The 27836-nt window shown below is 39.0% G+C and overlaps 1 protein-coding gene across 8 annotated transcripts in view; it reads left to right on the top strand.

Annotated features, from left to right (window-relative positions):
* The window catches only part of EYA3 (EYA transcriptional coactivator and phosphatase 3), a 104439-nt gene that overhangs the window by 68901 nt on the left and 7702 nt on the right, over window positions 1-27836 (top strand). For all 8 annotated transcript variants that reach the window (XM_060089255.1, XM_060089251.1, XM_060089252.1 and 5 more), the window contains 9 exons: window positions 3753-3838; window positions 6886-7069; window positions 9524-9663; window positions 13720-13803; window positions 15216-15305; window positions 17397-17455; window positions 19579-19739; window positions 22059-22173; window positions 23478-23599. In XM_060089255.1, the coding sequence (XP_059945238.1) occupies window positions 3753-3838; window positions 6886-7069; window positions 9524-9663; window positions 13720-13803; window positions 15216-15305; window positions 17397-17455; window positions 19579-19739; window positions 22059-22173; window positions 23478-23599 (1041 nt within the window). The remainder of the gene's footprint in view (window positions 1-3752; window positions 3839-6885; window positions 7070-9523; window positions 9664-13719; window positions 13804-15215; window positions 15306-17396; window positions 17456-19578; window positions 19740-22058; window positions 22174-23477; window positions 23600-27836) is intronic.

Raw genomic sequence — 27836 nt, 5'->3', positions numbered from 1 at the left:
GATTCTGCCTTCATGGAGCTTACAGACTAGGAGGGGGGGCAGAAAACAAACAAGCAAATAAAGAAATAGGTTTTGAAAAGTGCTCTGAGAGGAAAAAAGAATTGGTTGTTGTGACTGGGAAAACAAGAAAGGAATTGGTTCTAATAGAGGAGTCCAGAGAGAGTCTCTCTGGGAGTAGACATGCTGAGAAGGAACGATCATGCTGGAGGGCAAGAGGGACAGACCAGGGAGAGCAACAATTCAGGCAGGGAGAGCAACATTGCAAAGGTCCTTGAGTGAGAAAGAGTCTCTCTTGTTTTGAGTAACTCGAAAGCTGGGTGAGCATGGGTGGTAGAGAAACATTCATAAAATTAGAGAGGTGGGTAGAAACTAAATCTTGCACCAACTTCTGTGTGCCATTAACCCTTGGGTTTACCCTCCAGCTTTGGGGCAATGTCACTTAATTCAACTGTGCCTCTCACAGTTCTATAACCACAGTCTTCTGATAAAAGCTATCTCTGTATCCTGACTGTTTCAGGTGGATCTCTAGTGGGGCATGGTTCTCAGAAGCTTGTCTATGATTTCACAGCTCTGTTGCAAAACAGGAGTGGGAACTATCGGAAAACAATTGGCCATGCCATTGGCATTTGGAGAGCTAATAGTCTTTAAATATATGTATCAATAGGAGTTACCCCTTGAGTTTTATTTTATCCTCTAAATTTATTTTTGTTGCATATTTTATTGCTGCTGCTTTTGTTTTTTAAATCTGCAGTTGAGGTAGTTGTTGTTGAGACCTAGATGTATATTTATGTAGGATGATCATTGCTTTTTTTTTTTTGAGGTGCCTGGCTTTTTAGTCATAGTTGTTCAGGGGGTACAGCATGTAGTGATTGTGTATTTTTTTTTTTTTTTTTCTTTTTGCGGTATGCGGGCCTCTCACTGTTGTGGCCTCTCCCATTGCGGAGCACAGGCTCCGGATGCGCAGGCCCAGCGGCCATGGCTCACGGGCCCAGCCGCTCCGCGGCATATGGGATCCTCCCAGACTGGGGCACGAACCCGTATCCCCTGCATCGGCAGGCGGACTCTTAACCACTGCGCCACCAGGGAGGCCCGATTGTGTATATTTTAAAGTGAGTTTAGCTTGGGTTCACTGCTGGTTACAAGAGCCTAAATAAATACTGTTTATTTAATTATCATCTAACTTTCATCACTAGAATTTAAATGCCATGAGGGCAGGGACTTTGTCTTGTTCACTACTCTACTCGTCAGTGGCTGGAACCGTTTCTGGGCACATAGTAGACCCTGGTTTGATGAACAAATGAATGAATGAATAACATGTTAGAAATGATTTGATTGAGTTGGAGAAAGAACTGTTATTGAGCCCTATAAACTTTTCTAGGTTAGCAGACCAACATTTCCTGTAATAGAAGCCACTATTGCTGAGAGGAATTTGTGATTTTTAGTACTGTACTTGTTAAAAACTTGGTATCAACAACTAGCTAATCAAGTCATTAAACTTCCTGTCAGGGATAATTAAGAGTATGTGGCCAGTTGTTTGTAAGGTCTACCTTTTTACCTCCAGCCCAATTCTGTAAGTGATCTGAAAATTATTAAATTTCTAAAACTACCTTGTCAGTCAGAGCACCTTTTTCCCCATGTGTGCAGATATCAGTTGTGAATGAGTTGTACCTCTAACCATTTATAAATCATTAAGAAGGTAGAACAGAATTAAAGGTAAATGGGAGGAAAAGAGGAGTATATGCTAGGATTAGGGCTAAAGAAAAATTGATCTAGAAATGGAGTTTTCTGGGAGAGATAAACTTAAGAGATTAAATACTTCATTTTCTTTCCCACATTAAATCACCTGTGTTTAGCCAGCAGGCCTGCCTAGCATAACGTACTGGTAATAGAATCTGGAATGTACTCAAAATTCCTTTCCCACAAGAATAATTAAAAATTACTTGTAGAGTCACTTAGCTTATATAGAATGATTTCTTAGGACTTCCCCCTTAGGGGAAAAAATATTGATGGGAAGAAAATATCATCTATAAATTATAAAATCTGTTTCATTTAGGTGTTGGGTTTAAGAAAGTAAACAAGAATCCTTTAGTTTACCTGGGGGGAGGAGTACTGTAGAAAAGAAAATCTCCCTGGATAGTGATGAAATCTGATCCCTAGCTCAGCCACTGACTCTGAGGAAAGAAAGGGCACTGCATGAGGAATTGGGAGATCACAGTTGTCATTTTGACTATCTACCTTTAACACCATGACTGTGGACAAATTACTCTAACTCTTCTTTGTCCCAAGTTCTTCTGAAAGCTAGCAGTAGCTGTTCCTTATATCTAATTTACCTCAGTCTCTTCTAGACTTTCTTCTAAGCAGAGTACCCTTGGGGACAGGGATAAAAATTCCCTATGATTTTGACCAGTCCTCTCAAGTTTCTGCTGCATTTGTTCACCTGCACTATTCTTTTTCTTTTCTTTTTTTTTAAATTTATTTATTTATTTTTGGCTGTGTTGGGTCTTTGTTGCCGTGCGCGGGCTTTTCTCTAGTTGTGAGCGGGGGCTACTCTTCATTGCCGTGTGCGGGCTTCTCATTGCGGTGGCTTCTCTTGTTGCAGAGCACGGGCTCTAGGTGCACGGGCTTCAGTAGTTGTGGCTCACAGGCTCTAGAGCACATGCTCAGTAGTTGTGGCACATGGGCTTAGGTGCTCTGCGGCACGTGGGATCTTCCCGGACCAGGGCTCGAACCCGTGTCCCCCGCGTTGGCAGGTGGATTCCTTAACCACTGCGCCACCAGGGAAGTCCCACCTGCACTATTCTTAATGGAGGTTTTCCTAATAACTTTCCCTCTAGAGGACTTTGTCGCCAATGGGATAGGTAGTCAGATAGTGTGGTCTACCTGATGGTGAGCCTTTATGGTGTGTGTGACTGCGGTAGAAACCATGTATAAGTATGCTTATGATGAGCAAAAGAGAGGAGTTCAAGAGCAGTACCTCACAATTTCACCTACATTGTCAACCTGAAAAAATGTCACTGTGACAAATACTAGTCACTGAGGATTTTATTAAAACCCTGGTGGAATCTGTGATAGAAGGGTGTGAAAAAAACCCAAATTTCTTGTCCTGAGACAGGCAGCCTAAGTAGCTTATGAAGTAAATTTTTCCCTGGCCAGAATAATATTGAATATTTTCCGAATTTTTCCAGGCTCATGGGTGAAGTCATTAAATGCCAGAACATGGTGTTTGTTGAAGCAACTCCAAGCACTTTAGAATTTGGAGAACTACATCAGTTTCTCAGAGTAATTGTGTTGCGCCAGGAAAGGCATAATTTGGGGCAAGTGACAGTAAATATCACAGTGTAGGACTTAACACGTGGATTTACCAGAGTTCTTGTTGTTTCTACTGGTGTCAATAGGTCACACTGCAGGTGAGTTATTTTTCAGCTGCCAGAGAAGATGGACTGGAGTGATTTGGTTTAGGTTCTGATTTCACTGGTATCATTAGTATGAACCAGTGCATTGTGTTGTATCCTTCTAGGACTTCAGTAGGAATAGTTGAAGACTCAAGCTGAAACAAAAATGTGTGAACTGTTTTATTTCTAATCAAGTCTAAATTAAGGTATGGCATGCAAAAGAGCAAAACCAGTATATAGTATTTATTTCCTTTGCCAATGTTCTTTATCTCCTTATAGATCTGTTTACTTAGGACAGAATACATTTTCAGTTTCATTTAGGCGTTTTCATAATATCTTTTAACACTTTCAATCTTATAGCTTCAAGCACAAACGCCAGCCTGATATCCACTTCATCTACTATTGCCAATATTCCGGCAGCAGCAGTTTCCAGCATCTCAAACCAGGTACGGTGCTGCTTTTGTTCCTCCTGTTGATATGGTTCATCTAGCTAGCTCTTCCTCTCTTCTTTCCATTATCAGTTTGCCAATCTAAGAAACAACCAGTATGGACTGTGGAGAGCCCTTTTTCTGGATGCCCTCAGGACTGAGACCTTGGATGGTTTCTCAGGCTACTACCCAGTTTCCCTCATTCCATTGCTAAGACTATGAATGATATGATTATATCTGCTCCTTTATCTACTGTGTGTGTTTCTGTCTCTTACCCTGCTGCCACAAGAATGTAAGCTCCGTGAGGGTAGGGATTTATTTTTCTATTTTGTTCAGTTATTTGTTCTGAGAGTTCAGAAAAATGCCTAGTACTCACATTGAAGGCACATAATAAATGTTTGTGGAAATATTACTTTGACTTTTTTTTACTTAGCCACTCATTTCTTTGTGAATGGTTTGGTCTTGATCACTATTCTACTAACTCTGTATGTTTAGATCACTGGTAACATCTTCAGTGTTTTAGGGTTTTTTTGGTTTTGTTGTTATGTTTTTATTTGCTGTTTTCTCTGCAGCAATTAGTATTATCAACCACTGCCTCCATGGATCTTTTTTTGTGGCTGCAGTTAACATGGCTATTCTGGTTCAGTTTTTATGTTTTGACTGTTTTTGCATTTGTTCATTCTTTTAGTCCACAAGTATTTATCGAGTTCCTGCTGTGTACCTGGAATTCTTCAGGGTAACATCTCTCTCCCTTTGCATATCCTGTCTTCTGTCATGGACAATCTCTATTTAGTTTTCCACATGTTTATTATTTCATCCCCAGGAATGTTTAACCACATTCACAATGTCCATTTACTTCTTCCAAAATGAAGATTCTAGTCCTGACCTCATGATATCTACAGGCTTCCTGCTGATTGATGGGCTTTTTTTTTTTTTAATATCCTAAGTTGACCATATCTAAAACCAGCCTTTCATTCCACCCTTTCTTCCATTTCCCTGTCCTCCAAAAGTAATACCACTTTTTCCTATGGCTTCTCAATTCTTGTCAGTTACACTATTTTTTAATATACCTAGGCCTAAAACCAGACCAGTCATCATCAATTTTTTTTTTCCTTACCCAGCCCTAATCCAGCCATTTCTGGAATTCTTTCCTGCTTTTTCTTTTTCTTTTTTCTTTTTTGGCTGTGTCACATGGCATATAGAATCTTAGTTCCCTGACCAGGGATCTAAGCTGTGCCCCCTACAGTGGAAGCGTGGAGTCTTAACCACTGGACTGCCAGGGAAGTCCCTGCTTTTCATTTTTGCTGTCATTTCCCATGGTTTAGCTTTTTCCTCTTTAATCGTGAGTTAACTATTCATCTCATCTTTAATTTTTCACTGTGCCTGTACATTTTCTAAAACACTATCTGATTAATTTTCTTTAAGTGCCACATTTTATCCTGTCACTCACCTGCTCAGAATCTTTTCATATTTTTGTTTATTTGAATTTGATGATCCCCATTTCCTGCTCCCACACAAACTATACACCACTGCCTAAAGAATCCAATCCAATCCTTAACCAGTCATTCAGGCCTACAGAGATTCTTTGTTTCATCCAGACTCAACATCTCTGACCCCTTAATAAAACCTTTCCAGGGCCTGTTCATTTTCCTATCCCCTGTGCTTCTTTGTCTCAGAAAGCTCTCTGTCACAGTCTGCAGTGATAGTTGTCTTCCTCTGTATTTTACTCATTTGACATACAGTTTATTGCTAATTTGTTGGAAATGGTTTTTGGTCTTCTATCCTGCTAGATTTTTAACTCCCATGTAGCAACACATACACACACACACTCACACTGTGAATTATATTTGGCTTATGGTAGATGCTCAGTGTTCTTTATAAATAATTGGTCTGATCAGTTAGCTTCTTCCTACTTGTCACCAATATCAGTTATCAGTGGAATTTTTTTAAGGTGTGTATTTGAGCTGTGCATCATACCCATTTTTTACAGCTTTTTATTTATTTATTTATTTATTTTTTTGCGGTATGCGGGCCTCTCACTGTTGTGGCCTCTCCCGTTGCGGAGCACAGGCTCCGGACGCGCAGGCTCAGCGGCCATGGCTCACGGTCCCAGCCGCTCCGCGGCATATGGGATCCTCCCAGACCGGGGCACGAACCCGTATCCCCTACATCGGCAGGCGGACTCTCAACCACTGCGCCACCAGGGAGGCCCTTTTTACAGCTTTTTAAAGGTGTAATTGACATACAGTAAATTGCACAGATTTAAATTGTATGATTGATAAGTTTTGTCATGTATGTGCCCGTGAAACTACCAAAAGTTCCCTTCAAATATTTTAAAGAAACTTTATTTTTAAAGAAAACTTGATTATTTAAAAAAAGAGAGGGGACTGCCCTGGTGATCAGTGGTTAAGACTCCATGCTCCCAATGCAGGGAGCCCAGGTTCGATTCCTGGTCAGGGAACTAGATCCCGCATGCTGCAGCTAAAGATCCAGCATGCCACAACTAAGGCCCTGCACAGCCAAATAAATAAATAAATAAATATTTTTAAAGAGAGAGAGAGAGAGAGAGATACTCAGTTTTTAAACTGGGAAACTTTAATGTAGGATATTCGCTTTTTTGTTTAAGCTCATCTGTCCTTAAAAGCACTATCGTGTAGTGCAGTGTTTTATAAACTTCTTAAAGAGTAGACTCTTTCCTTCAAAAATTCTATGCAGAAATTTTTGCAGAAATTCTGTACATAAAGTAGAAAAAAAAAAAAAAGGCTGGTATAGTAGAAAAGGGACATCGTGTGTACAGTGCATGGGACACTTTGCTCTGAGCCTTAACCTCATTCCAAAGACAGTCCCTGAGGCGTGTCCTCTTGACTCTTAGGTTTCCACAGAATGCATTTTGAAAATCATTGGTTTAGGTGGAAGACTATATAGGTTAGGTAAATAAGAAGTCGGGTTAATGTTTTAGGGAAATAATTATGAAAAAGAGGGACATGAAAGTCTCTTGTGTTGAAATTAATGTTATGCTCTGGCTAAGTGGCTTATTTTCCTCCCTTATTCCCTTTGACCTACAGGACTATCCCACCTATACTATCCTTGGTCAAAGTCAGTACCAGGCTTGCTACCCCAGCTCCAGCTTTGGAGTCACAGGCCAGACTAACAGTGATGCTGAGAGTACCACCTTAGCAGCAGCCACATACCAGACGGAGAAGCCTAGTGTCATGGTACCTGCTCCTGCAGCACAGAGACTTTCCTCTGGTAAGCTCTACATTTGGCTTAAGGGCATTTCATCCAACAGGTGATGGTGAAGATTATTTTGTTCTGGTCTAAGTCACTGTTACCATGCTATTAGCCTTCCTTCTCAGGTGAGGAGTATTTAAACACTGTAACCAGACAACGATGAGTCGTTGGCAGACTGAATATAATACCTGATGCTGTGAACAGCAAAGTACCAAGAATGAAAAGACTTTATTTATGACTCCCACTCCACCCTCCCTGTAGCTATAATATGCTTGTCATAGAGAACTTCAGAATCTTAGCACATTTTATAAAAGCTGGAGGACTCCAGTTTCAGTCTGTGCCTAACTGACTTCTGGTTAGGCCTCAGAACAGTAGTTCTTAACTTTTTCTGTGTCATGGATCCCTTTAAGATTCTGAAGAAAGGTATGGTTCTTTTTCCCCAAAGAAATACATAAAATTTAACCTACAAATATAAACCTCTAGCTTTGAAATGGATCAATGAATTATGATGTCCAGATTAAAAAGTCCTGACATAGGGCTTCCCTGGTGGCGCAGTGGTTGAGAATCTGCCTGCTAATGCAGGGGACACGGGTTTGAGCCCTGGTCTGGGAGGATCCCACATGCCGCGGAGCAACTAGGCCCATGAGCCACAACTACTGAGCCTGCGCGTCTGGAGCCTGTGCTCCACAACAAGAGAGGCCGCGATAGTGAGAGGCCCGCACACCGCGATGAAGAGTGGCCCCCACTTGCCACAACTAGAGAAAGCCCTCGCACAGAAACGAAGACCCAACACAGCAAAAATAAATAAATTAATTAATTAAAAAACCCAAAGGACTAGTCTTTAAAAAAAAAAAAATCCTGACATAAAGACTTTATGCACACATTCAGTAAACATATGCACATACTTTTTATCCCTATTTTTCATGAAAATTTGGTGGTTCACTGTCACATCATGTAACTTGGGGAAGGACTGTTTATCGTTAACACTGATACATTTTTAAAAACAGTGGTCTGGGCTTCCCTGGTGGCGCAGTGGTTGAGAGTCCGCCTGCCGATGCATGGGGACATGGGTTCGTGCCCCGGTCCGGGAAGATCCCACATGCTGCGGAGCCGCTAGGCCCGTGAGCCATGGCCGCTGAGCCTGCGCGTCCGGAGCCTGTGCTCCGCAACGGGAGAGGCCACAACAGTGTAAGGCCCGCGTACCTCAAAAAAAAAACAGTGGTCTACATCAACTAATGCAGTTTTCTGTGCATCTTGCCTCTACTGGTCTTCTAGATAAATGGGCAAATGGTTGCTGCTTCGAACCTACATAACTTTGAAATCATTACATGTGTTGATGCCTTAGTTTTGAATTCATTTCTCTAAATATCTTTGTTCTTCTTAACAATTTAAACTTTTTAATAATGGAGAGTTTCAAACAGTGGCAGAAGTTGTCAGAATGGTATAATGAACCCTTATATATCTATCATCCAACTTGAGCAATTAACAACTCATAGGCAATCTTGTTTCAACTATACTTCATCCAATTCCCTCCTCAAATTCCAGGTATCATATTTATTTATAATGCTTGATAACATAACCACAATGCCATTATCCCATCTAAAATATTCAACAATAATTCCTTAATAACATAAAATACCAAAGCGTATTCATATTTCTAGTTTTCTCATAAATGTTAGGAGTTTTGTTTTTCTTTTTACAGTTTGTTTAAAATAAGATCCAAGTAAGTTCCATACATTGTGATTGGTGGATATTTTGTTTTAACCTATAAATTCCCCTGTCTCTTTTTATTTCCGATTGTAATTTATTTGTTGAAGAAACAATCAATAGGTTGTTTGTCCCATACCATTTCTCAGTCTAAATTTCGCCAGTTATAACCTTAGAGGGTAGTTTACCACAGCCCACTGCCTTCTGTATTTTATTTAAAGTGGTAAATGGATCTAGAGCAGTGGTTTTTCAGCTAGAGGTGGTTCTGTGCCCCCTGCCTCCACCCCCAGGCCCCCACATCCAGGGATACTTGGCAATGTATGGACACATTTTTGGTTGTCACACTGGGAAGGGGGTGCTGCTGGCATCTAGTGGGTAGAGGCCAAGAATGCTGCTTAACCAAACATCCTACAATGCACAGGACGTCCCTTCACAACAAAAATTATCTGGTCCAAAAAGGTCAATTGTGCCAAGTTGAGAAACCCTGATGTAGAAGCTTGATCAGGTTCAGGTTTAATTTTTTTTTTTGGCAAAATGACTTTATAGATGTGTTCTTCCGTTGGGAGGCAGGCATGTAAATTCTAGTTATAACTCTCTTCATGATGTTTGGTCTGCATTTCCAAATTGCTTAAGTAAAGTTTGGTTTTCCAGCCTTTATCCCTGCAACATGATTCTTAAGGGCAGAGAACCTGCTGACCATTCTGCTCTGGTTCTTATAGCCTGTGACTACACTGGCAATACCGGTGTCTCCCTTTTCCTTTCCAGGAGACCCTTCTACAAGCCCACCTTTGACCCAGACTACACCAAGTAAAGATGCTGATGACCAGTCCAGGAAAAACATGACTGGCAAGAACCGGGGCAAGAGGAAAGCTGATGCCAGCTCTTCCCAGGACAGTGAATTAGAAGTATGGGAAGAAACTCATTTGAGTTGCAACCTTTTTTTTTTCTCATTTCTTAAATTTATCAAATATATATCTGAAACTCATGAGATTATGTGGTTCTATATTGTATAACCTATAATTCCTGAGCAAGAGAAAATGAATTGGCCAAGTGAGAAGAGAAATGTAAAAACACATTATTACTCTATGCCCATATCTTACCATATCACTTTCAGATCCTTTTCACCAAGAGCATTGAAAAAGCTTTTTTGAATTTAGGTAGCCAGGTCACTTTTTAAGGGAAAGAACAAACTGTTTTCTGTATTCCAGAGGAGAACAGAAAGAATAATGCATCATATTCAGAAAGCAAAGGGTGTCACAAGTAATATACTGTTCTCCATTTAAAAACCTCCAAGTAAAATGAGAGAACTAAAGTGCTTTAGGCCAAGTTTCTGTGAAACATGCAACCAGATCTGGTAACTTATTAATAAGATTGGCTCTCACTTATTCTGTAGTTTAAACACTATAGGAATTTATTATGGGCATACATTTGGCTTCATTATTAAAAGACTAGAAAGTCATACAAAATTCTAATAATGGAGTTTTGATATTAATTGTTTTGTTTTCTTTCTTCAATTTTTCTATAATGTGATCATTTAATAAGAGGGAAAAGCCATATTTAAAAATGAGTCCATTGACAGGTGTTCAGAAGACATAGGTAAATTGAGGCTATGTTTGAAACCTCTCTTCCCTTTTGTTACTGGGGGCGGCGGGGAGGGCAGGAGGAGAAAGAAAGAAAATCTAAAGACCTGATATATTTCTTGGAAAAAACGGAGAACTCACTCATTTTTTAAATTGTGGTAAGGTATATATAATATAAAATTTACCATTTTTTAAGTGTGCAATTTTAAATACATTCACAGTGTTGTTTGTTACTGCTATCTGTTTCCAGAAGTTTTTCATGATCGCAAACAAAAACTCTGCACCCATTAAGCAATAATTCCCTATTCTCCCCTCCTATTAGTCCCTGGTAACCTCTGTTCTACTTTCTGTCACTATAAATTTGCCTATTCTAGATAGTTCATATAAGTGGAATCATACAAAATCTATCCTTTTGTGTCAGGCTTACTTCACTTAGCATAATGTTTTCAAGGTTCATCCATGCTGTAGCATGTATCAGAACTTCATTCCTTTTTATGGCTGAATAATTCCATTGTGTATATGTATCACATTTTGTTTATCCATTTTCATCTGTGATGAACACTTGGGGTTTTTTCACCTTTGAGCTATTGTGAATAATGCTGCTATAACACTGCTGTACAGGTATCTCTTTGAGTCCCTCTTTTCAATTATTTGAAAAAGTATAAACCTAGGAGTAGAATTGCGGGATCATATGGTAGTTCTATGTTCGGCTTTTTGAGGAGCCACCAAAATGTTTTCCAAATGACTACACCATTTTACATTCCTACCAGCAATGTACCAGGGTTCCAGTTATTTCCCATTTTTTGCATAATCCATCCTAATGGGTGTGAAGTGGTGTCTCATTGTGGTTTTGATTTGCATTTCCTTAATGATTAATAATGTTGAATATCTTTTCATGTGTGTATTGGCCATTTGTCTGTTTTATTTGAAGTAATGTCCAGATCCTTTGCCCATTTTTAAATTGGGTTGTTTGTTTTTTTGTTGTTGAATGTTAGGAATTCTTTATATATTCTAGATATTAATCCCCTATCAGATATATGACATGCAGATATTTTCTATGGATTGTGTTTTCACTCTTGATAGTATCCTTTGATGCTTAAAAGTTTTAAATTTTGATAAAGTTCTACTTTTCTTTTATTGCTTGTGCTTTTGGTGTTATATTTAAGGAAACAAGATTATGAAGATATTCACCTGTGTTTTCTTCTAAGCATTTTATTGTTTCGGCTCTTAAATTTAGGTCTTTGATCCATATTGAGTTAATTTTTGTACATAGTGTGAAGTAGGGATCTAATTTCATTCTTTTGCACATGGATATTCAGTTTTCCCAGGACCTTGTTTTGAAAACAGTTTCCTTTCCCCATTGAATGGTCTTGGTATCCTTGGCAAAAAAAAAAAAAAAAATCAATTGAGTATATATATATATATATATATATATAAAAGCATTTATTTCTGGGCTCTTTCATCTATTCCATTGGTCTGTATATCTATCCTTATGCTAGTACCACACTGTCTTGATTACTGTGGCTTTGTAGTAAGTTTTGAAATCAGGAAGTGTGAGTCTTCCAACTTTGTTCTTTTTCAAGATTATTTTGGCTCTTCAGGGTCCCTTGAGATTTCATACAAATTTTAGGATGAGTTTTTCTGTTTCTTTAAAAAACACTGTTGGGATTTCGATAGGGATTGCATTGTATTTGTAGATCACATTGGGTAGTATTGTCATCTTAACAATATTAAGTCTTATATTCATGAACATGGAATGTCTTTACATTTATTTAGGTGTGTCCTCTTTAATTTCCTTCAGTGATGTTTTATAGTTTTCAGTGTACAAGTCCTGAACTATTAGTTAAATTCATTCCTAAATATTTTATTATTTTTGATGCTGTTGTGTTTTAAATTCCTCTTAGAATTATTCATTGCAAGCTTATAGAAATACAGCTGATTTCTGAATTCATTTATTAGCTCTCAACAATTTTTTGTGGATTCTTAAGGGTTTTCTATGTATAAGATCATGTCATCTGTGAACAGAGGTAATTTTACTTCTTCCTTTCCAGTTTGGGTACTTTTTTTCCCCTTTCCTTGCCAGTTTATTCTGGCTAGAATTTCCAGTACCATTTGAATAGAAGTGGTGAAAACAGGCATACTTCTCTTATTCCTAATCTCAGGGGTAACGCTTTCAATTTCCCACCATTGAGTATGATATTAGCTGTAGGTTTTTCATATACGTCCTTTATCATAGTGAGGAAGTTGTTAGTTTATTGAGTGTTTTTATCATGAAAGTGTGTTGAATTTTGTCAAATGCTTTTTCTGCATCAATTGAGATGACCATGTGGGTTTTTTCCTCTATTCTGTTAATGCAGTATGAACCATTCTTGCATTCTGGGAACAAATCCCACTTGGTCATGATTTATAATTCTTTAAATATGCTGCTGAATATTGTTTGCCACTATTTTGTTGAGGTTTTTGCATCACTGTTCATAGGAGAATTGGTCTGCAGTTTTCTGGCAGTGTCTTTGTTTTCAGTATCAGGGTAATGCTGGCTTCATAGAGTGAGTTAGGAAGTGTTCCCTCCTCTTCAATTTTTTTGGAAGATCTTAATGATTGGTGTTAATTCTTTAAGTGTTTGGTAGAATTCAGCAGTGAAGCCATCTGGTCCTGGGCTTTTCTTTCTTGGGATGTTTTTTATTATTGATTCAACCTCCTCCAGTTAAAGATCTGTTCAGATTTTCTGTTTCTTTTTGAGTCAGTTTGGGCACATTGTGAATTTCTAGGAATTTGTTCATTTCATCTAGATTATTTGTTGGTGTATAACTCTTCATAGTATTTTCTTATAATCCTTTTTATTTCTGTAAAATTGGTAATAATGTCCCACTTTTATTTCTGATTTTAGTAATTTATGTCTTCTCTCTTTTTTCTTAGCCAGTCTAGCTAAAAGTTGTCAATTTTGTAGATCTCTTCAAAGAACCGACTTCTGGTTTTGTTGATTTTCTCTATTTTTTTCCTACCCTCTGCTTTATCTATCTCTTCTAACCTTTATTATTTCCTTCCTTCTACTGGCTTTTTCTGGCAATTTAAATTGTGCAGTTTGGTTTTTGATTGAGATCTTCTTTTTTAAGGTACACATTTGGAGCTATAAATTCCCTTCTTAACATTGTTTTCACAGCATCCCATAAATTTCGGTATGTTGTTTTTGGTTTTCATTCATCTCAAGGTATTTTCTAATTTCACTTATTTCTTTTTTATCCATTGGTTGCTTAAGATTATTGTTTAATTTTCACAGATGTGTGAATTTTCCAGTTTTCCTTCTGTTATTGATTTCTTGTCTCATTCCATTATGATTAAAAAAGATGCTCACTCATTTTTTAAAATATTTTCCTCACTCAGCGGGTATTTCTGTGGGACTTAGATGAAACCATCATCATCTTCCACTCCCTTCTTACTGGATCCTATGCCCAGAAGTATGGAAAGGTAATTTGAGTCTTTCTTCCTTTGTTGTAACTGTCCCTCTCCTGACTATGTGTGCAGGTAACCAAAATCACTGTCTCTGTTATCTCCATCTTACCCTGTTGACCTTTCACCTTTCACATAAAACTTCACCTGATGGCTTATACCAGGCAGACGACATGGTCAGGCAGAGCTGATGAGACTAGACCTGGGACCAGTACTGAAAGCTGAAGTTGTTGGAGAGCAGTATTTTGCAAAGACTAAGTATGGGACTGAGGCTCAAAACAGAGTGGAGTCTCAGGATTATCTACTCCAAAGACTAGTCTGTTATCCCTATGTCACATATAACAGCCCAAACTGAGCATTCCATTTAGCTGAGAATATACCAGATCTGTACATTTAAAATATAAAATATCTTTCTAAAATAGATTATATACCCTCTTAGGAACTTCCCTGGTGGTCCAGTGGGTAAGACTCCACGCTCCCAATGCAGGGGTCCCGGGTTCAATCCCTGGTTGGGGAACTAGATCCTGCACGCCTGCCGCAACTGAAGAGTCTGCATGCCGCAACTAAGAGCCGGCACAGTCTAAATTAATTAATTAATCTTTTTTAAAAACCTTAAAATAAAATAAGATAGATTATATACCTTCTTAAATGAAATACACCAAGCAGAATTTAACTTTAGTCATCAGTATTAACATCAGTTTTGATAGAGGGATGAGCTGTTTTTGAGGTAGTGGCTGTATATTTCTGTACTAAATTACCTCCAGGCTCCTATTTTTTAGTTTCTATGAATAAATTTTATAAAAATATCAGCCTCCTTTGCTTTCCTACTTTTACTGCTCCTAATTATTTCTTATTGTCACCAATGTTTCTGTTAGAAGTACTTTCCCATAGGCTTTTAGTATCTAGACTGGCAAGCTGACATAAGCTCATATACTATATAACAAGTCTGGTAATGAGAATATATAAAATAAGAGCATACTGCCTCTAAGGGAAGGTCTGATAGTTCATTTTAAAGCTACGTGCATTGGTTTTCCTGCAAACATTTCTTTACTGATTTCCTGGTTGTTGAGATTGTCAGATTACTGACTTCTGGTGTTGTACTGTGAGGTGGCGGGGGACGATAATGGGTGTTTTAAGAGCAATATTTCAGTGATAGAATTTCTCCTGAAACTGAATTTCTCCAAAAAATAAGTGGTTTTTTTTTAAGTGGGTTGTTTTCTGGAAACTAAAGTCCTAAAGTCCTGAAATGTTTAACTTTGCACAATCCCAAATTCTATAACTGTGAATGAAATTGCGTCAGTAGTAGTGAGAAGCACTGTTGTGAGCCAGTGTTGTTTTTGCCTTGACCCAAACTATTTTGAAACATTTAAAGATAAGAACCAATGCTGTGAGGGCCAAGTCAAGCAAATTATTCTCTTATTGTCTTTCAGGACCCAACAGTAGTGATTGGCTCAGGTTTAACAATGGAAGAAATGATTTTTGAAGTGGCTGACACGCATCTATTTTTCAATGACTTAGAGGTAAGCATTTTACATTGTTTCTGCACTTCAGTGAAACACTTTGTTCAATAACTACTTATTGAGCCTGTGCTTTTTGTATTTAGAGGAAATGTGGTTAGACAGGGTAGGTATGGAGAGGCCAGCTCAGCACTTGGGCGTCCATAGTCTTGAAGAAATAGTGCCTTGGTTAGGTCACCACAGTCTTAGTCCTGGGCTTCAGTTTTATTGGCTCAAAAACTTGATTTTTGTTAGCCTATTGGGAAGTGATCTAGCTCTAGGGGCAGTGCCACCCCATCAGGCAAAACACTGATATATAAACCAACATTCCAATTTATTCAGCTATATTAAATAACATATAGAAGGTGGCTTTGATTATTTGTACTCTTGAATGTTTTTCAGTTTTACCTTCTTAAAAGATAGCCTCTTGATTTGTCAGATCTGTAGATGGCTACTGTAACTCATTGTATTTTATACGTGCTTATTGTCCATGTATAGGTTAGCCTTGATGTCAGATCATTTTATAGTTAGGTGGAGGGAAACCAGAAAACACTGAGAGCTTCTTGGTTAATTTTTTTGGTTTTGACATTTGAGTTCATCTTTGAGGTGAACATCGTGTAGTGGAAACAGCACAGGACTGGGAATCAGGAGACCAGACTGCGAGTACCAAGTTAGGAAAGTTATCTCCCCATTCTGGGCCTCCGTTAAGCTGTTACCGTACATAACAAACTAGTAACAGTTGTTCTATCTCAGGATGGGAATGTGTTGCTGGAACACAGAGGTGGGAAGGAGCAGACTTGTCATTTAATGTCCTTTTGAATTTTGAACTGTGTACTACATATATTACCTAGTTTTTTAAATAGTGAAAGTTTTAAAGTAAATAAAATTTTAAAGTAAAATGAACATGAAGTAATCCTCTTTCTTTTAAAATACAGTCTAGTTCTACTCAACAGACAATTCTCCAACAAATTAAATTTAATAGGGCTCTAAACTCCCAACACTTTTGGGTAAGCTCCACGGTGCTTTAATCTTCCCTCAACTTCACATGTTGATAAGTTGGGACATTATAGTTTTATTCAGCAAACATTTATTGAAAACCTACGATGTGCCAGTAATTGTTGCCAAATTGTATTTGTAATGATTTTCTAGACATAGTCCTCACTCAGGACTGAAAGTTCTGTGAAGAATTTGACCTGAATGTGTTCCTGCCCCCCAGGTCAGTGGTTCTCAACTTTAGGGGGCATAAGAATCACCTGGGGAGCTTGTTAAAAATGAAGATTCTAGGACTTCACTCACAGAAATTCTGTTCAAAAATATGCATTTTTAAAAATCTTCCCCAGAGGATTCTGATGCAGGTGGACATCACGGCACCACCCTAGGTGGTGTCAGAGGAATGAATCTGTCAGTTAGGCAGTGGGTGGTGTTTTATGTCAGTAGTAGTGTGGGCTTAGAGGAAAGAACCTTGGATTCAGATTAGAAGACCCAGGCTCCTTCTAGTTTCTTTCTGCCACTCACTAGTTTTATGACCTTGGGCAAATCGTTTTACCTCACTTTTAGAATATGAGGAGATTGACTTAGATGACCTCTTCTAATTCCTAAGTTTGAATTTACAAATTTCTGTTGCAGTCATTCTCAGTTTTGATACCACACGCACTCTACCAGCATCTGTTTCATCTGCAAAAATGTATTGAGTACATGCTATATAAGGGCACTGAACTAGACTAGAGGGGTACAAAGGAGATGTAAGGCATGGTCGTGCCATAAGAGGCCTACAATGTAATAGGACTTACAGTCTAGTGTAGGACATAGGCACACCTGACAGAGTAAGGGAGCTTGTGTTTATACCCATGGACTGTTGGGAAAATGAACTATTGCGATAAGAGCATAACTGAGGGTTGGGATGGTTAAGGAAGATTTCATGAAGACTGAGGAATGTAAATTAGGCCTTAAAAGAAGTTGAACAGCAAGGCGGGTGAGAGTAATCCTCCACACATAAGAGACCATAAGGTATTCCATCACCTCACCATCGTTTGTGGTATTTTTACAATATATTGTGGTGGTAATAGCACTTCTACTCCCTGGACTGAAATAATGTGTGGTTTTGTCTTTTAACAGGAGTGTGACCAGGTGCATGTGGAAGATGTGGCTTCTGATGACAATGGCCAAGACTTGAGGTGATAAAAACAGTGATGTCTTAAACATCAGTACACCTGTTAGGCACAAGACACTGTCTAGGTTCAGAGGAAAACAAAGATGAATAAGACACAGCCCTAAAAGAGCTCACAATCTATTAGAGGAGATAGAAACAAACATAGTTAACGATGGCATGTAGTGTGAGAAGGTGACAATAGAAAATGTGACGGAACACAGAATAGAAAGTAATTCTGATGGGTGTGGGGAGCAGGTGGTGCCAACATTGGAGTGGCCTTCTCAGCACAGTAGAATTTAAGTATGACCTTGATGAATGGGTAGCATGATGGAATGAGAAAAAAGCATTCCAAAGTAAAGGATATACTAGTTTCTCTTTGGCCAGATTTTCAGTCGGGAAAAGTGTGCTTCCAGATTGATTGGTTTTAGATACAAATAAGCATCAGGGATTTCACCAAGGAGGTTAATTGTGGGGGGTCTGATGGTGTCAGGAGTGACCCTATGGAAGACAATCTTAAACATTAATATCACAGTGAACGCTAAATGAAGGAGGTCTCAGTGGCAAAATGCTTGCTCAGTCACCTCCTTCCTCTCCTGGCTACTGTCTTCTAGCTCAGTAGTCTTAGCTAAGAATAATCCAAAAATTTATCTACCTTACATTTAAAGACCTTTAGAAAAAAAGTTGTCACATCTTTTCATGTTAATTTGTTTTAATGTTTATCCCTTTTCATAGGCAAAAAGTTTTTCCATGTGTCTACCCTAAAATTGTTTCCTCTGTGAATTCTCAAATCTAGAGCAGAACTGGACATAGCACTTAGTAAGGACGTAACCCTTTGGTGCCAAGAAGGATAGAAAGGTTTCACTTCTGGGGCAGATTCAGTCGTGTATGCTTTGTCTTCCACAGCCTTGGAGGGCACCAGTCTTAAGAGATTTTACTCACCTTAGGAAAAAGCCTGGTCTGAAGCAGTTTACAATCCACTCTGAACCCTAGTATTTTTTTTTCTCTTATGCATTTGGCTAACTAGTAATTACCTATCTTATGTCTTGGCAGCTTTATTTTCTTAAATATAGAATTTCACGCTGAACTCTATTTTGACTTCTGATTGAACCAATTTGTCTCGAATTCTGTCAGTCATTTGGAAATGTTGACTTAGGAAGTATTAATCCCTCCCAACCTGTTTAACTATAATAGTTGTCTATTGCTGTGTAACAAATTACCCCCAAATTTAGTAGCTTAAAACAGTTACCATTTATCATCTCATAGTTTCTGTAGGTCAGGAACTTGAAAGTGACTTAGCTGGGTAGTTCTGAATCAGGGTCTCTGAGATTGAAGTCAAGATAGCTGAAGCTAAAATCATCTGAAGGCTTGGTTGGAGCTGGAGGACCTGCTTCCCTGTGTGGCTCATAGGAGGAGGCCTCAGTCCTCACTATGTGCCTCTTCATGGGGCAGCTTGAGTGTTCTCCTGTGACAGCTGACTTCTTTTAGAGCAGGTACTGTAAGAGAAGCCTGGTCTCTAAAGTCCAACACCATCACTTCCACCACATTCTGTTTACGTTCAAATACAGTCTATACCTACAGGGAGCAAAGTTAGAGAGAGGAGTATTAAAGAATTTGTGGACATATTTTATAGCCACTGCAGTGACCCATGAACTTATTAAACCAGCCAACAGATCACTGAAGGAAAACATTCCCATTTTCTAACTATTATTAGAATTTGGGGTTAGCTCCTTCCATTATTTTTTCACGTTTCTCCTTTTTACATAGTTGCAATCGCGCGCGCACGCGCGTGTGTGTGTGTGTGTGTGTGTACACAAAAGTTTTGTATTCTGGGTTTTTTTCACTGTAAGGTATTTTCTGTCGTTAATGAAAAGATGGTCTGTCTGAAGCCAACCTCTAGGGGGTGCTGGTGCTTGAATTAGTCTTGCCTTGCTTGCTCTCCCTTTCCATCCTTTCTTTGATAGAAGTAATAGGGGTGAGATGGAGGACTGATGAAAAGATAGACTCTGACATACAGAGATTAAGAAAGAAGATTCTCAAAGCCTTGCTGTCAGATGCCAGGAATAGGACAGAGAATCAATCCCAGGTGGCATTCAACCAAAAACTCCATGCAGTATAGATTTTAATTTTCATCATCCTCTCTCTCTACAGCAACTACAGTTTCTCAACAGATGGTTTCAGTGGCTCAGGAGGGAGTGGCAGCCATGGTTCCTCTGTGGGCGTCCAGGGAGGTGTGGACTGGATGAGGAAACTGGCTTTCCGTTACCGAAAAGTGAGAGAAATCTATGATAAGCATAAAAGCAATGTGGCTGGTAAGTGTGGCATACAACCAGCTAATTTTCTGTTTTGTTCTGATTTTCTGTTTTCTTTTCCAGGGTTTCCTTAGGGCTCCCTGACTTATCAATTTGTGCCACAGTAACATTTTAACTCTGTATTTAAAAAACAGGTTTGATTGAAACCCTCTGGGGAGGAAGCTCTGCATTTCTCATGGACTTCTCTTGATATAACTTCGCAAAATTCTCTTGTTCTTTTTAGGTAGATGCCTTTTTTAAAGGAAATATGTTCCATAGATTATGTTTGCTGGCATGTGTTTTTTCCTGGGGTCATAACTACTGTCAGTAATATTTAATAGGTTGCCATATTTTTGAACAGATGTACATAGCCATCGGGACAAGTCAGGTAGAACTAGCAACGAGGTTTATAGTGGATGGAAAACTAGGTCCAGGATGATAGGTTGGCAGTATCCGTGCATTGTGATTTGAAGGACCTTGGAAATTCTTTCTGCCCAGATATATCTCAAATGTCAGGTGCCATTATGCCTAAAATTCTATTATTTGGAATTAATTAATTAGCCATAGATTGCTCAAATTAGAAGAGACATTAGGGAGCTAATCTAAATCCTTCATTTTGCACTTGAGAAAATTGATGGTCCATCATGAGGGTAACAAGATGGGGTCACATAGCAAATTAGTCACCATACCACAACTGGAATCCCGAACTCTTGGTCCACTGCACTTTACATTCATGGAATTCCTTTTTTAGTGATACACCCTTGTGAGAAAATATTGAAAACTGTGAACCATCACCCTCAAACACCTCCATCTGCACAAAATGTTGCGTGAAGTTTCAGGGATTCCATAGACTGCCTAGAAGTATATTACATCAGGTCAAGAGAGCCCACCTACCTACCATACCACTACTACAGTGTGGGGCAGAAAGTAAAAATAGGGCTTCAAAGATCAGTTTGGTGCACTCGTGTTATAGTGCTCCAATACCAGAAAAAAAATCATAGGCATCTGGGCTTTTGGGAATCTAATTTATTTACTTTTTTCAGGTTCCTTTCTTTACTTTTCTTTTTTTTTTCTTCATGATTCAGAGCCAGTACTTTTTATTTTGGTAACCAAGTCTTTTTGCTCTTTCTCTCTCACAGACATTAGCCTTTCTTTTGTTCGTTTTCATATACAACCTAAGTCTCTGGTCCTTTCTCTGCCTGCCCAGTGAGTGTCTGGACGTGGTTTCCTGAAGAAAGTGATACATAACCCTCTGTGAGAATCCCCTGAGCCCACCCTGGGGAACATAGTAAAAGTAATATCCACCTGTATTTTGTAAAATATGAATTTTTAAAAGTGCCACATGATATTAGTTAAATATATGACATATGCGTGCTTATGTATATGTCATACATGACGTAGAGATACTTGTTTGGTTTTTGTTTTGTTTTATCAGAAATTTTGAGAGTCATCTAGTTCTAGGCTTGCATTGTGAAAAACCATCAGACTGAAAACAAATTATACACAGTTCTACTCATAGAAATGACTTCTGTTTTTATGGAGTGTTGGTAATAGAATGCAGAATTTCTCTTTTTACCTTCACTATGGAAAATTCAGAGCCAGGTTTATTATTTGGATATTGTAGCTCAAGTGTCAGGTAACGTGCTCCCATCAGATGAATTGTTTTTTGTTTTGTGCTTAATCATCTGATCTTAAAGAAGTGTTTTAGTCTCTTATCAGCTGGAGTTGTTTCAGAAGTACAGTACAAATAAATGACATTCAGAAAGCTGGTGATTCAGCCTGGGATCTCAGGTTGATGGGTTCTGAAGGGGGTGAGAGCAGTCACTGTGGGAGCAATGTATGATAGTGGGAAGATTTCTGAGACCAAAAGCCACTAACTTGCTGTGTATTCTCAGGCAGCCCCCTTTCCTCCGTGGGCCTCGGTTTCTTTAGAAAGAGATTGGAAATGCTGTGGACTCGCCATCTGTAATTTTTCCCCCTTTGGTTCTTGATGTCACTTCTAAAGCAGTGCTACTCAAAGTATGGTCCACTGGTCTGCAAATTACGTTACCGGTTGGTGATGAAAGAAAGAGCCTCTGCCAGAACCTAATCACAGTGTTTCTATGAGCTGATTTTGTTGTTGTGATTATGCATCTCCCCCCTCCCCCAGCAAAATATTCTGGTGAAGAAAGTAAAAAAGGCATTTGGAGTAGGCTAGGGTTTTATCAAGGAGAGAGATGTGTTAGCTCAGTAGAATATTTCAGTAACTCACACTATTTCCAAATTGAATTTAGAAGTCGCTTTCTCTATGCCAGCAAGGATGTTGTCAAATGATGAATGTGTCTACTTTTATTCCCAAAGGGCTCCTCAGTCCCCAGAGAAAGGAAGCACTGCAGAGACTAAGAGCAGAAATTGAAGTTTTAACAGATTCCTGGTTAGGAACTGCATTGAAGTCCTTACTTCTCATCCAGTCCAGGTATGGAAATAATTCTTTTAGTTTTCATCCTCTCAGAGAGACGCTTTCTTCCACCCTAGTCCAGGATAGGTCATTCCCTAAAACAGACTGTGGGACAGGGGTGAGAAGAGTTCAAATGATGCAGGGAAGTATTTGGTTAGGTGGGAGGCAAGGTCATTTTACTCTAAAAGCACACCGAAGAGCTTTGAAAGCTTTTTTCCTTTCTCTTACTTTTTGCTCACTAAATTATACTCAGTAACCCAGAATCTCCAGCCCAGAACGTGGGTGGGCCTGGTGACATCAAAGAATACATGTAGGAGCTATATCACAAATATCCTAAGTGTAGGAAGCGCCAGAGAAATGTAGCAAAACCTACTCAGGAAGGCGGGATTCAAAAGAAAAAGAGTACAGGGACTTCCCTGGTGGTGCAGTGGTTAAGAATCCGCCTGCCAATGCAGGGGACATGGGTTCCAACCCTGGTCTGGGAAGATCCCACATGCCGCGGAGCAACCAAGCCCTTGCGCCACAACTACTGAGCCTGCGCTCTGGAGCCCGCGAGCCACAACTACTGAAGCCTGTGCTCCGCAACAAGAGAAGCCACCACAATGAGAAGCCCGCGCACACAAGAATAACCCCCGCTCACTGCAACTAGAGAAAGCCCGCGCATGGCAATGAAGACCCAACGCAGCCAAAAATAAATAACTTGAAAACAGAAAAGAAAAAGGGTACATTAAGCAGATTAAGGAGATTTGAGCTTGAAGCTTAGAATGGGAAATAAATACATACCCTTATTCGTCCCTCCCTCAAAGCAAGAATTCCGATTCACAGCCTACTAAACAGTAAAACTGACACCAAGGGGTGGATATCTGTGAAGGTAAAGGATTTGTGAAAATAATATGTATTCTGAAATTTCTGTTGCCATTGTGTGATGAGCAGAGAGGACTTCAGTCATATCTCATTCAGATGAAATGGCACTGTTGTAACTGAAAGCCTCATTGTGTTTTCTGGAGTGTGGTATCAGTGCTGTGGGTTGGTGGGGTTTGCTAACAATGCAGTGAGCTAGAATGGTCAGAAGGAAGTGAGGCAAGAATCAAGTTGCTGCTCTGTGTCCACCACAAAAATCTCTGTCCTTTAATTGGGAAAATAAATAAACCTGAGATAATTAGAGCAAAAAGTGAACATTGGCACTGAACAGATACCATGCCGGGCACTTTGAGATTAATTTTTCACAAGCAGGTCCTATAGAGAAGATCCATTTGAATTCTTGTTCGCAGGTTGGTTTGATTTCACCTTTTTCTTTTCTTTTCCCTCTTTCTCCCTTCCAGAAAGAATTGTGTGAATGTTCTGATCACTACAACCCAACTGGTTCCAGCTCTGGCCAAGGTTCTCCTATATGGGCTAGGAGAAATATTTCCTATTGAAAACATCTACAGTGCTACCAAAATTGGTATGGGTTCAATTCTGTTTCTTGTCACTAGCCTTACAATAATACTTGCTACTTAGGATATGCTTATTATTTACCAGTTCCTCAGTTAGACACTTTATATATACATATATCTATAATCCTCACAGCATTCTTCTGACATTACTGATGGGGCAGTTCAGGCTTATCAGTTATGTAGTTTGCTCAAGACTTCACAGCTAGTAAGTTACATAAACAGGATTCGAATCCAGGTCTGTCAGACTTAAAATTTATCATGCTCTTTTCTTTTATAATATTTGAAAGAACATAATATCTAGTTTAGAAATCCACTATGCCTCATTTCAAATTCCTCTTTCACAGACAGTGCACTGTAATGTAGTATAATCAAAAAAGCACTAGATTAAAAATCAAGGACTAAGATATATACTTTAAAATGGTTAAATCCCTCACACTCGTTAGGATAGCTGCAATAAAAAAAAAAAACCCAAAAACAAAATAACAAGCGTTGGCAAGGATGTGGAGAATTTGGAACCCTTGTGCACTTCTGGTGGGATTGTAAAATGGTGCAGCTGCTGTGGAAAACGATATGGCGGTTCCTCAAAAATTAAAAATAGAACTATCACATGATCCAGCAATCCCACTGCTGGGTATATATCCAAAAGAATCCAAAGCAGATAGCAAAGAAATATTTGCACACCTATGTTCATAGCAGCATTATTCATAGTAGCCAAGAGGTGGAAGCAACCCAACTGTCCATCAAATGAATAGATAAACAAAATGTGGTATATACATACAGTGGGATATTAGTCAACCTTAAAAAGGAAGGAAATCCTGTCATATGCTTACTACATGTATGAACCTTGAAGACATTATGCTAAGTGAAGTAAGCCAATCGCAGAAAGACAAATACTGTATGTTTCCACTCATGTGTAAGGTACCTAGAGTAGTCAGATTCATAGTAACAGAAAATAGAATGGTAGTTAATAGGAGCTTGGGGAGAGGGGAAATAGGGAGTTGTTGCTTAATGGGTATAGAATTTCAGTTTTGTAAGATGAAAAGTTATGGAGAATTATTGCACAACAGTGTGAGTATACTTAATACTATTGTAATATATATTTTTAAATGGTTAGGATGGTAAATTTTATGTTATGTGTTTTTTTACCATACTTTTTTGAAAAGGAAAAACAAAAAAAAACTAAGGACTAGGATAGAGTCCTAACTCCCCCACTTACTAGCTTTTAGGGAAATTACTGTATCTCCTGAGCCTCAGTTTTCTCATATAAGATGAAAAACTACCAGAGAGGTTTTGAAAATCAAATGAGACGGTGTATGTGAAGATATTTTTTATCCCCTAAAAACGTATTCAGTTCTCAGTACATGAAATAGTAAGTACTCGATAAATATTTGCTGAATTGATTAATGAATTGGCACCAGATTTATATAAAACCAACTTGTTCAGCTGAGAAGGCAGCAGAATGTGTCACTCTAATCTTATGTGCTGTACATGGTCCAGGGAAAGAGGGCTATGACAGCTATCTCCTTACCCCTCCAGACCCTTGAGTCTGTGCCTACAGTTCCTACTTCCCTATTGCAGCCAAGGAGACAGTCCTCATTTGAAGATAAGTTGTAGTTATCTACTAGATTAAAAAATGTCAGGCATTGCCAAGGCACTCAGAATATAGCAGTGACAAAATCCTCTGTCCTCATGGAACTTACCTGTAGTCAGTGGTGCTCGGATAATTGGGTTATCCATACGGGGCAAAAAAGCAGATTGTGTATTCCTTCTTTATGCTATTTGCAAAAATAAATTCCAGGTGGATAAAAAATTTACCATGAAAAGCAAAACGTTAATTTTTAGAAGAGAAAATAGAAGAGTATCTGTATGACCTTAAGGTAGGGAGGGATCTCATTTAAGAGACCCCAAAAATAGTACTTAAAAAAAAAACGATCATTTTGATTGTGTGAAGCTTTTAATTTTATATACAGTGAAAGATGACATAAAGTGACAAGACAAATCACAGACTGGGAGAAGATACTTGCAATACATTTACTTGTTGATTAGTATACAGAATCTATAAAGAGCTCCTGCAGATCAATAAGCAACAGACAACATAATTTTAAAAAGTAGGCAAAAACCTTGGAGCAGCCAATTTGCAGAAAAGGTAACCCAAATTGTTTGTAAACATATATGAAAAGTTTTTTAACCTCACCAACTAAGGGTCTGCAAATTAAAGAAATGCAAATTAGGGCTTCCCTGGTGGCGCAGTGGTTGAGAGTCCGCCTGCCGATGCAGGGGACACGGGTTCATGCCCCCGTCCGGGAGGATCCTACATGCTGCGGAGCGGCTGGGCCCGTGAGCCATGGCCGCTGGGCCTGCGCGTCTGGAGCCTGTGCTCCGCAGCGGGAGAGGCCACAACAGTGAGAGGCCCACGTACAACAAAAAAAAAAAAAAAAAGAAAAAAAGAAATGCAAATTAAAACATGATGCCTTTCTCGTCTGTTAGATTGACAAAAATTTAAGTCTGACAGTGCCAAACTTTGTCAAGGAAATGAGAAGTTACTCTGCTGGTGGGATTGAAAATGGATATAACTTTTTGGAAAACAGTTGGTCAATGTTTAGTAAAGTTTGAGATGTGCATAACCCTATGACCAAGGAATTCTACTTTTAGATATTTATACTTGAGAGCAGGGGTCTCAGACTGTAACCCACGTACCAAATTCTGCCCACTGCCTGTTTTTGGAAAGTTTTATTGAAACAGAGCCATGTCTAATCATTTCCATAGCTGCTTTCACACTACAGTAGCAGAGTTGAATAATTGCAACAGAGATCATATGACCTGCAAAGCTTGAAATATGCCAACTCCTTCCCTTGAGTTTTTTCTCATTTGCACAAGGAGATATGTGCAAGGATTTTTTTTTTTTTTGATGCAGCCTGGTTCATAGTAGAAAATAATTAGAAACAGCACATGAACCTGTCTATGAACAGAAAATAGAATAGTCAAACAATGGAATACTGTATAGCAGCTAAAAGTGAATGAACTGGGGCTTCCCTGGTGGTGCAGTGGTTAAGAATCCGCCTGCCAACGCAGGGGACACGGGATCGAGCCCTGGTCTGGGAAAATCCCACATGCCGCGGAGCAGCTAAGCCCGTGCGCCACAACTACTGAAGCCCACGCATCTAGAGCCCACACTCCACAACAAGAGAAGCCACTGCAATGAGAAGCCTGTGCACCGCACCGAAGAGTAGCCCCTGCTCACCGCAACTAGAGAAAGCCTGTGCGCAGCAACGAAGACCCAATGCAGCTAAAAATTAATTAATTAAAAAAAAAAAAAGGTGAATGAACTAAAACTACATATATCCCTAAGGATTAGTATTAAAAACAATGCTGAACACAAAAAACACATTACAAATAAAATAGTATGTACAGTATATAATTTATATAAAGGTAAAAAATGTTCACAATAATAGCCATACATTGTTTATGGATACACACTCAGGGAGAGAAAAGAGGAGGAAGAATGTCATCAAGTAGGGGTAAATAGAAAACTTCAAATAAATCTGTACGATCTCATTTTTATATTTTTTTATCTAAAGCAACTCTAAAATGTTAAGATTCGATAAAGCTGGGTTGGTGGTCGCTATATAGGCATTTATTTTTTATTGTTCTTTTTTGTATGGTTGAATTATTTCATTACAAGGGCTTCGATGGGGGAGATACATCTGTAACCCCCTTCAGATTTTGCTACTGCTGCCCCTGCTTTACTATGCATTTTGTAAGAAGTCAGAGCACTCGCTAACCTTCCCACACCTGAAAGGTAGATTTCTGTGGTGCTTGATACCGCATCCTGGCACTCAGAGGCTCATCAAACTAATGGACATGACTTTATTCCTTCTGACAGTAAATGTGCTTATTTGGTGATCTTCTCATTTCGTCCAGAGCTAATTAGCAGAGCTACAGTGGTACCTGGCGCCATGGTAACCACAGTGAGAGGCTTGAGGCTTTCCTTTACAGAACTATGAGATGAGAGCAGGGAGAGGAAATGTTTGTTCGGTTCCTCTGAAATGGTTTCAGAATTACATTTCTCTTAATGGACACTCTGTGACATTAAAGAGAATTCTCAAAATCATTTCTGAAAATGTCAGAAGTCTTTCTTTTCTTAAATTAATTAATTATTTTTGGCTGCATTGGGTCTTCGTTGCTGCGTGCAGGTTTTCTCTAGTTGCAGCGAGTGAGGGCTACTCTTTGTTGCGGAGCATGGGC

The sequence above is a fragment of the Mesoplodon densirostris genome, chromosome 2, assembly GCF_025265405.1.
Source record: "Mesoplodon densirostris isolate mMesDen1 chromosome 2, mMesDen1 primary haplotype, whole genome shotgun sequence".
In the NCBI taxonomy this organism is placed as follows: domain Eukaryota; kingdom Metazoa; phylum Chordata; class Mammalia; order Artiodactyla; family Ziphiidae; genus Mesoplodon; species Mesoplodon densirostris.
Note: the sequence above shows the minus strand (reverse complement) of the source record. Positions and strands in the feature narration are given on the sequence as shown.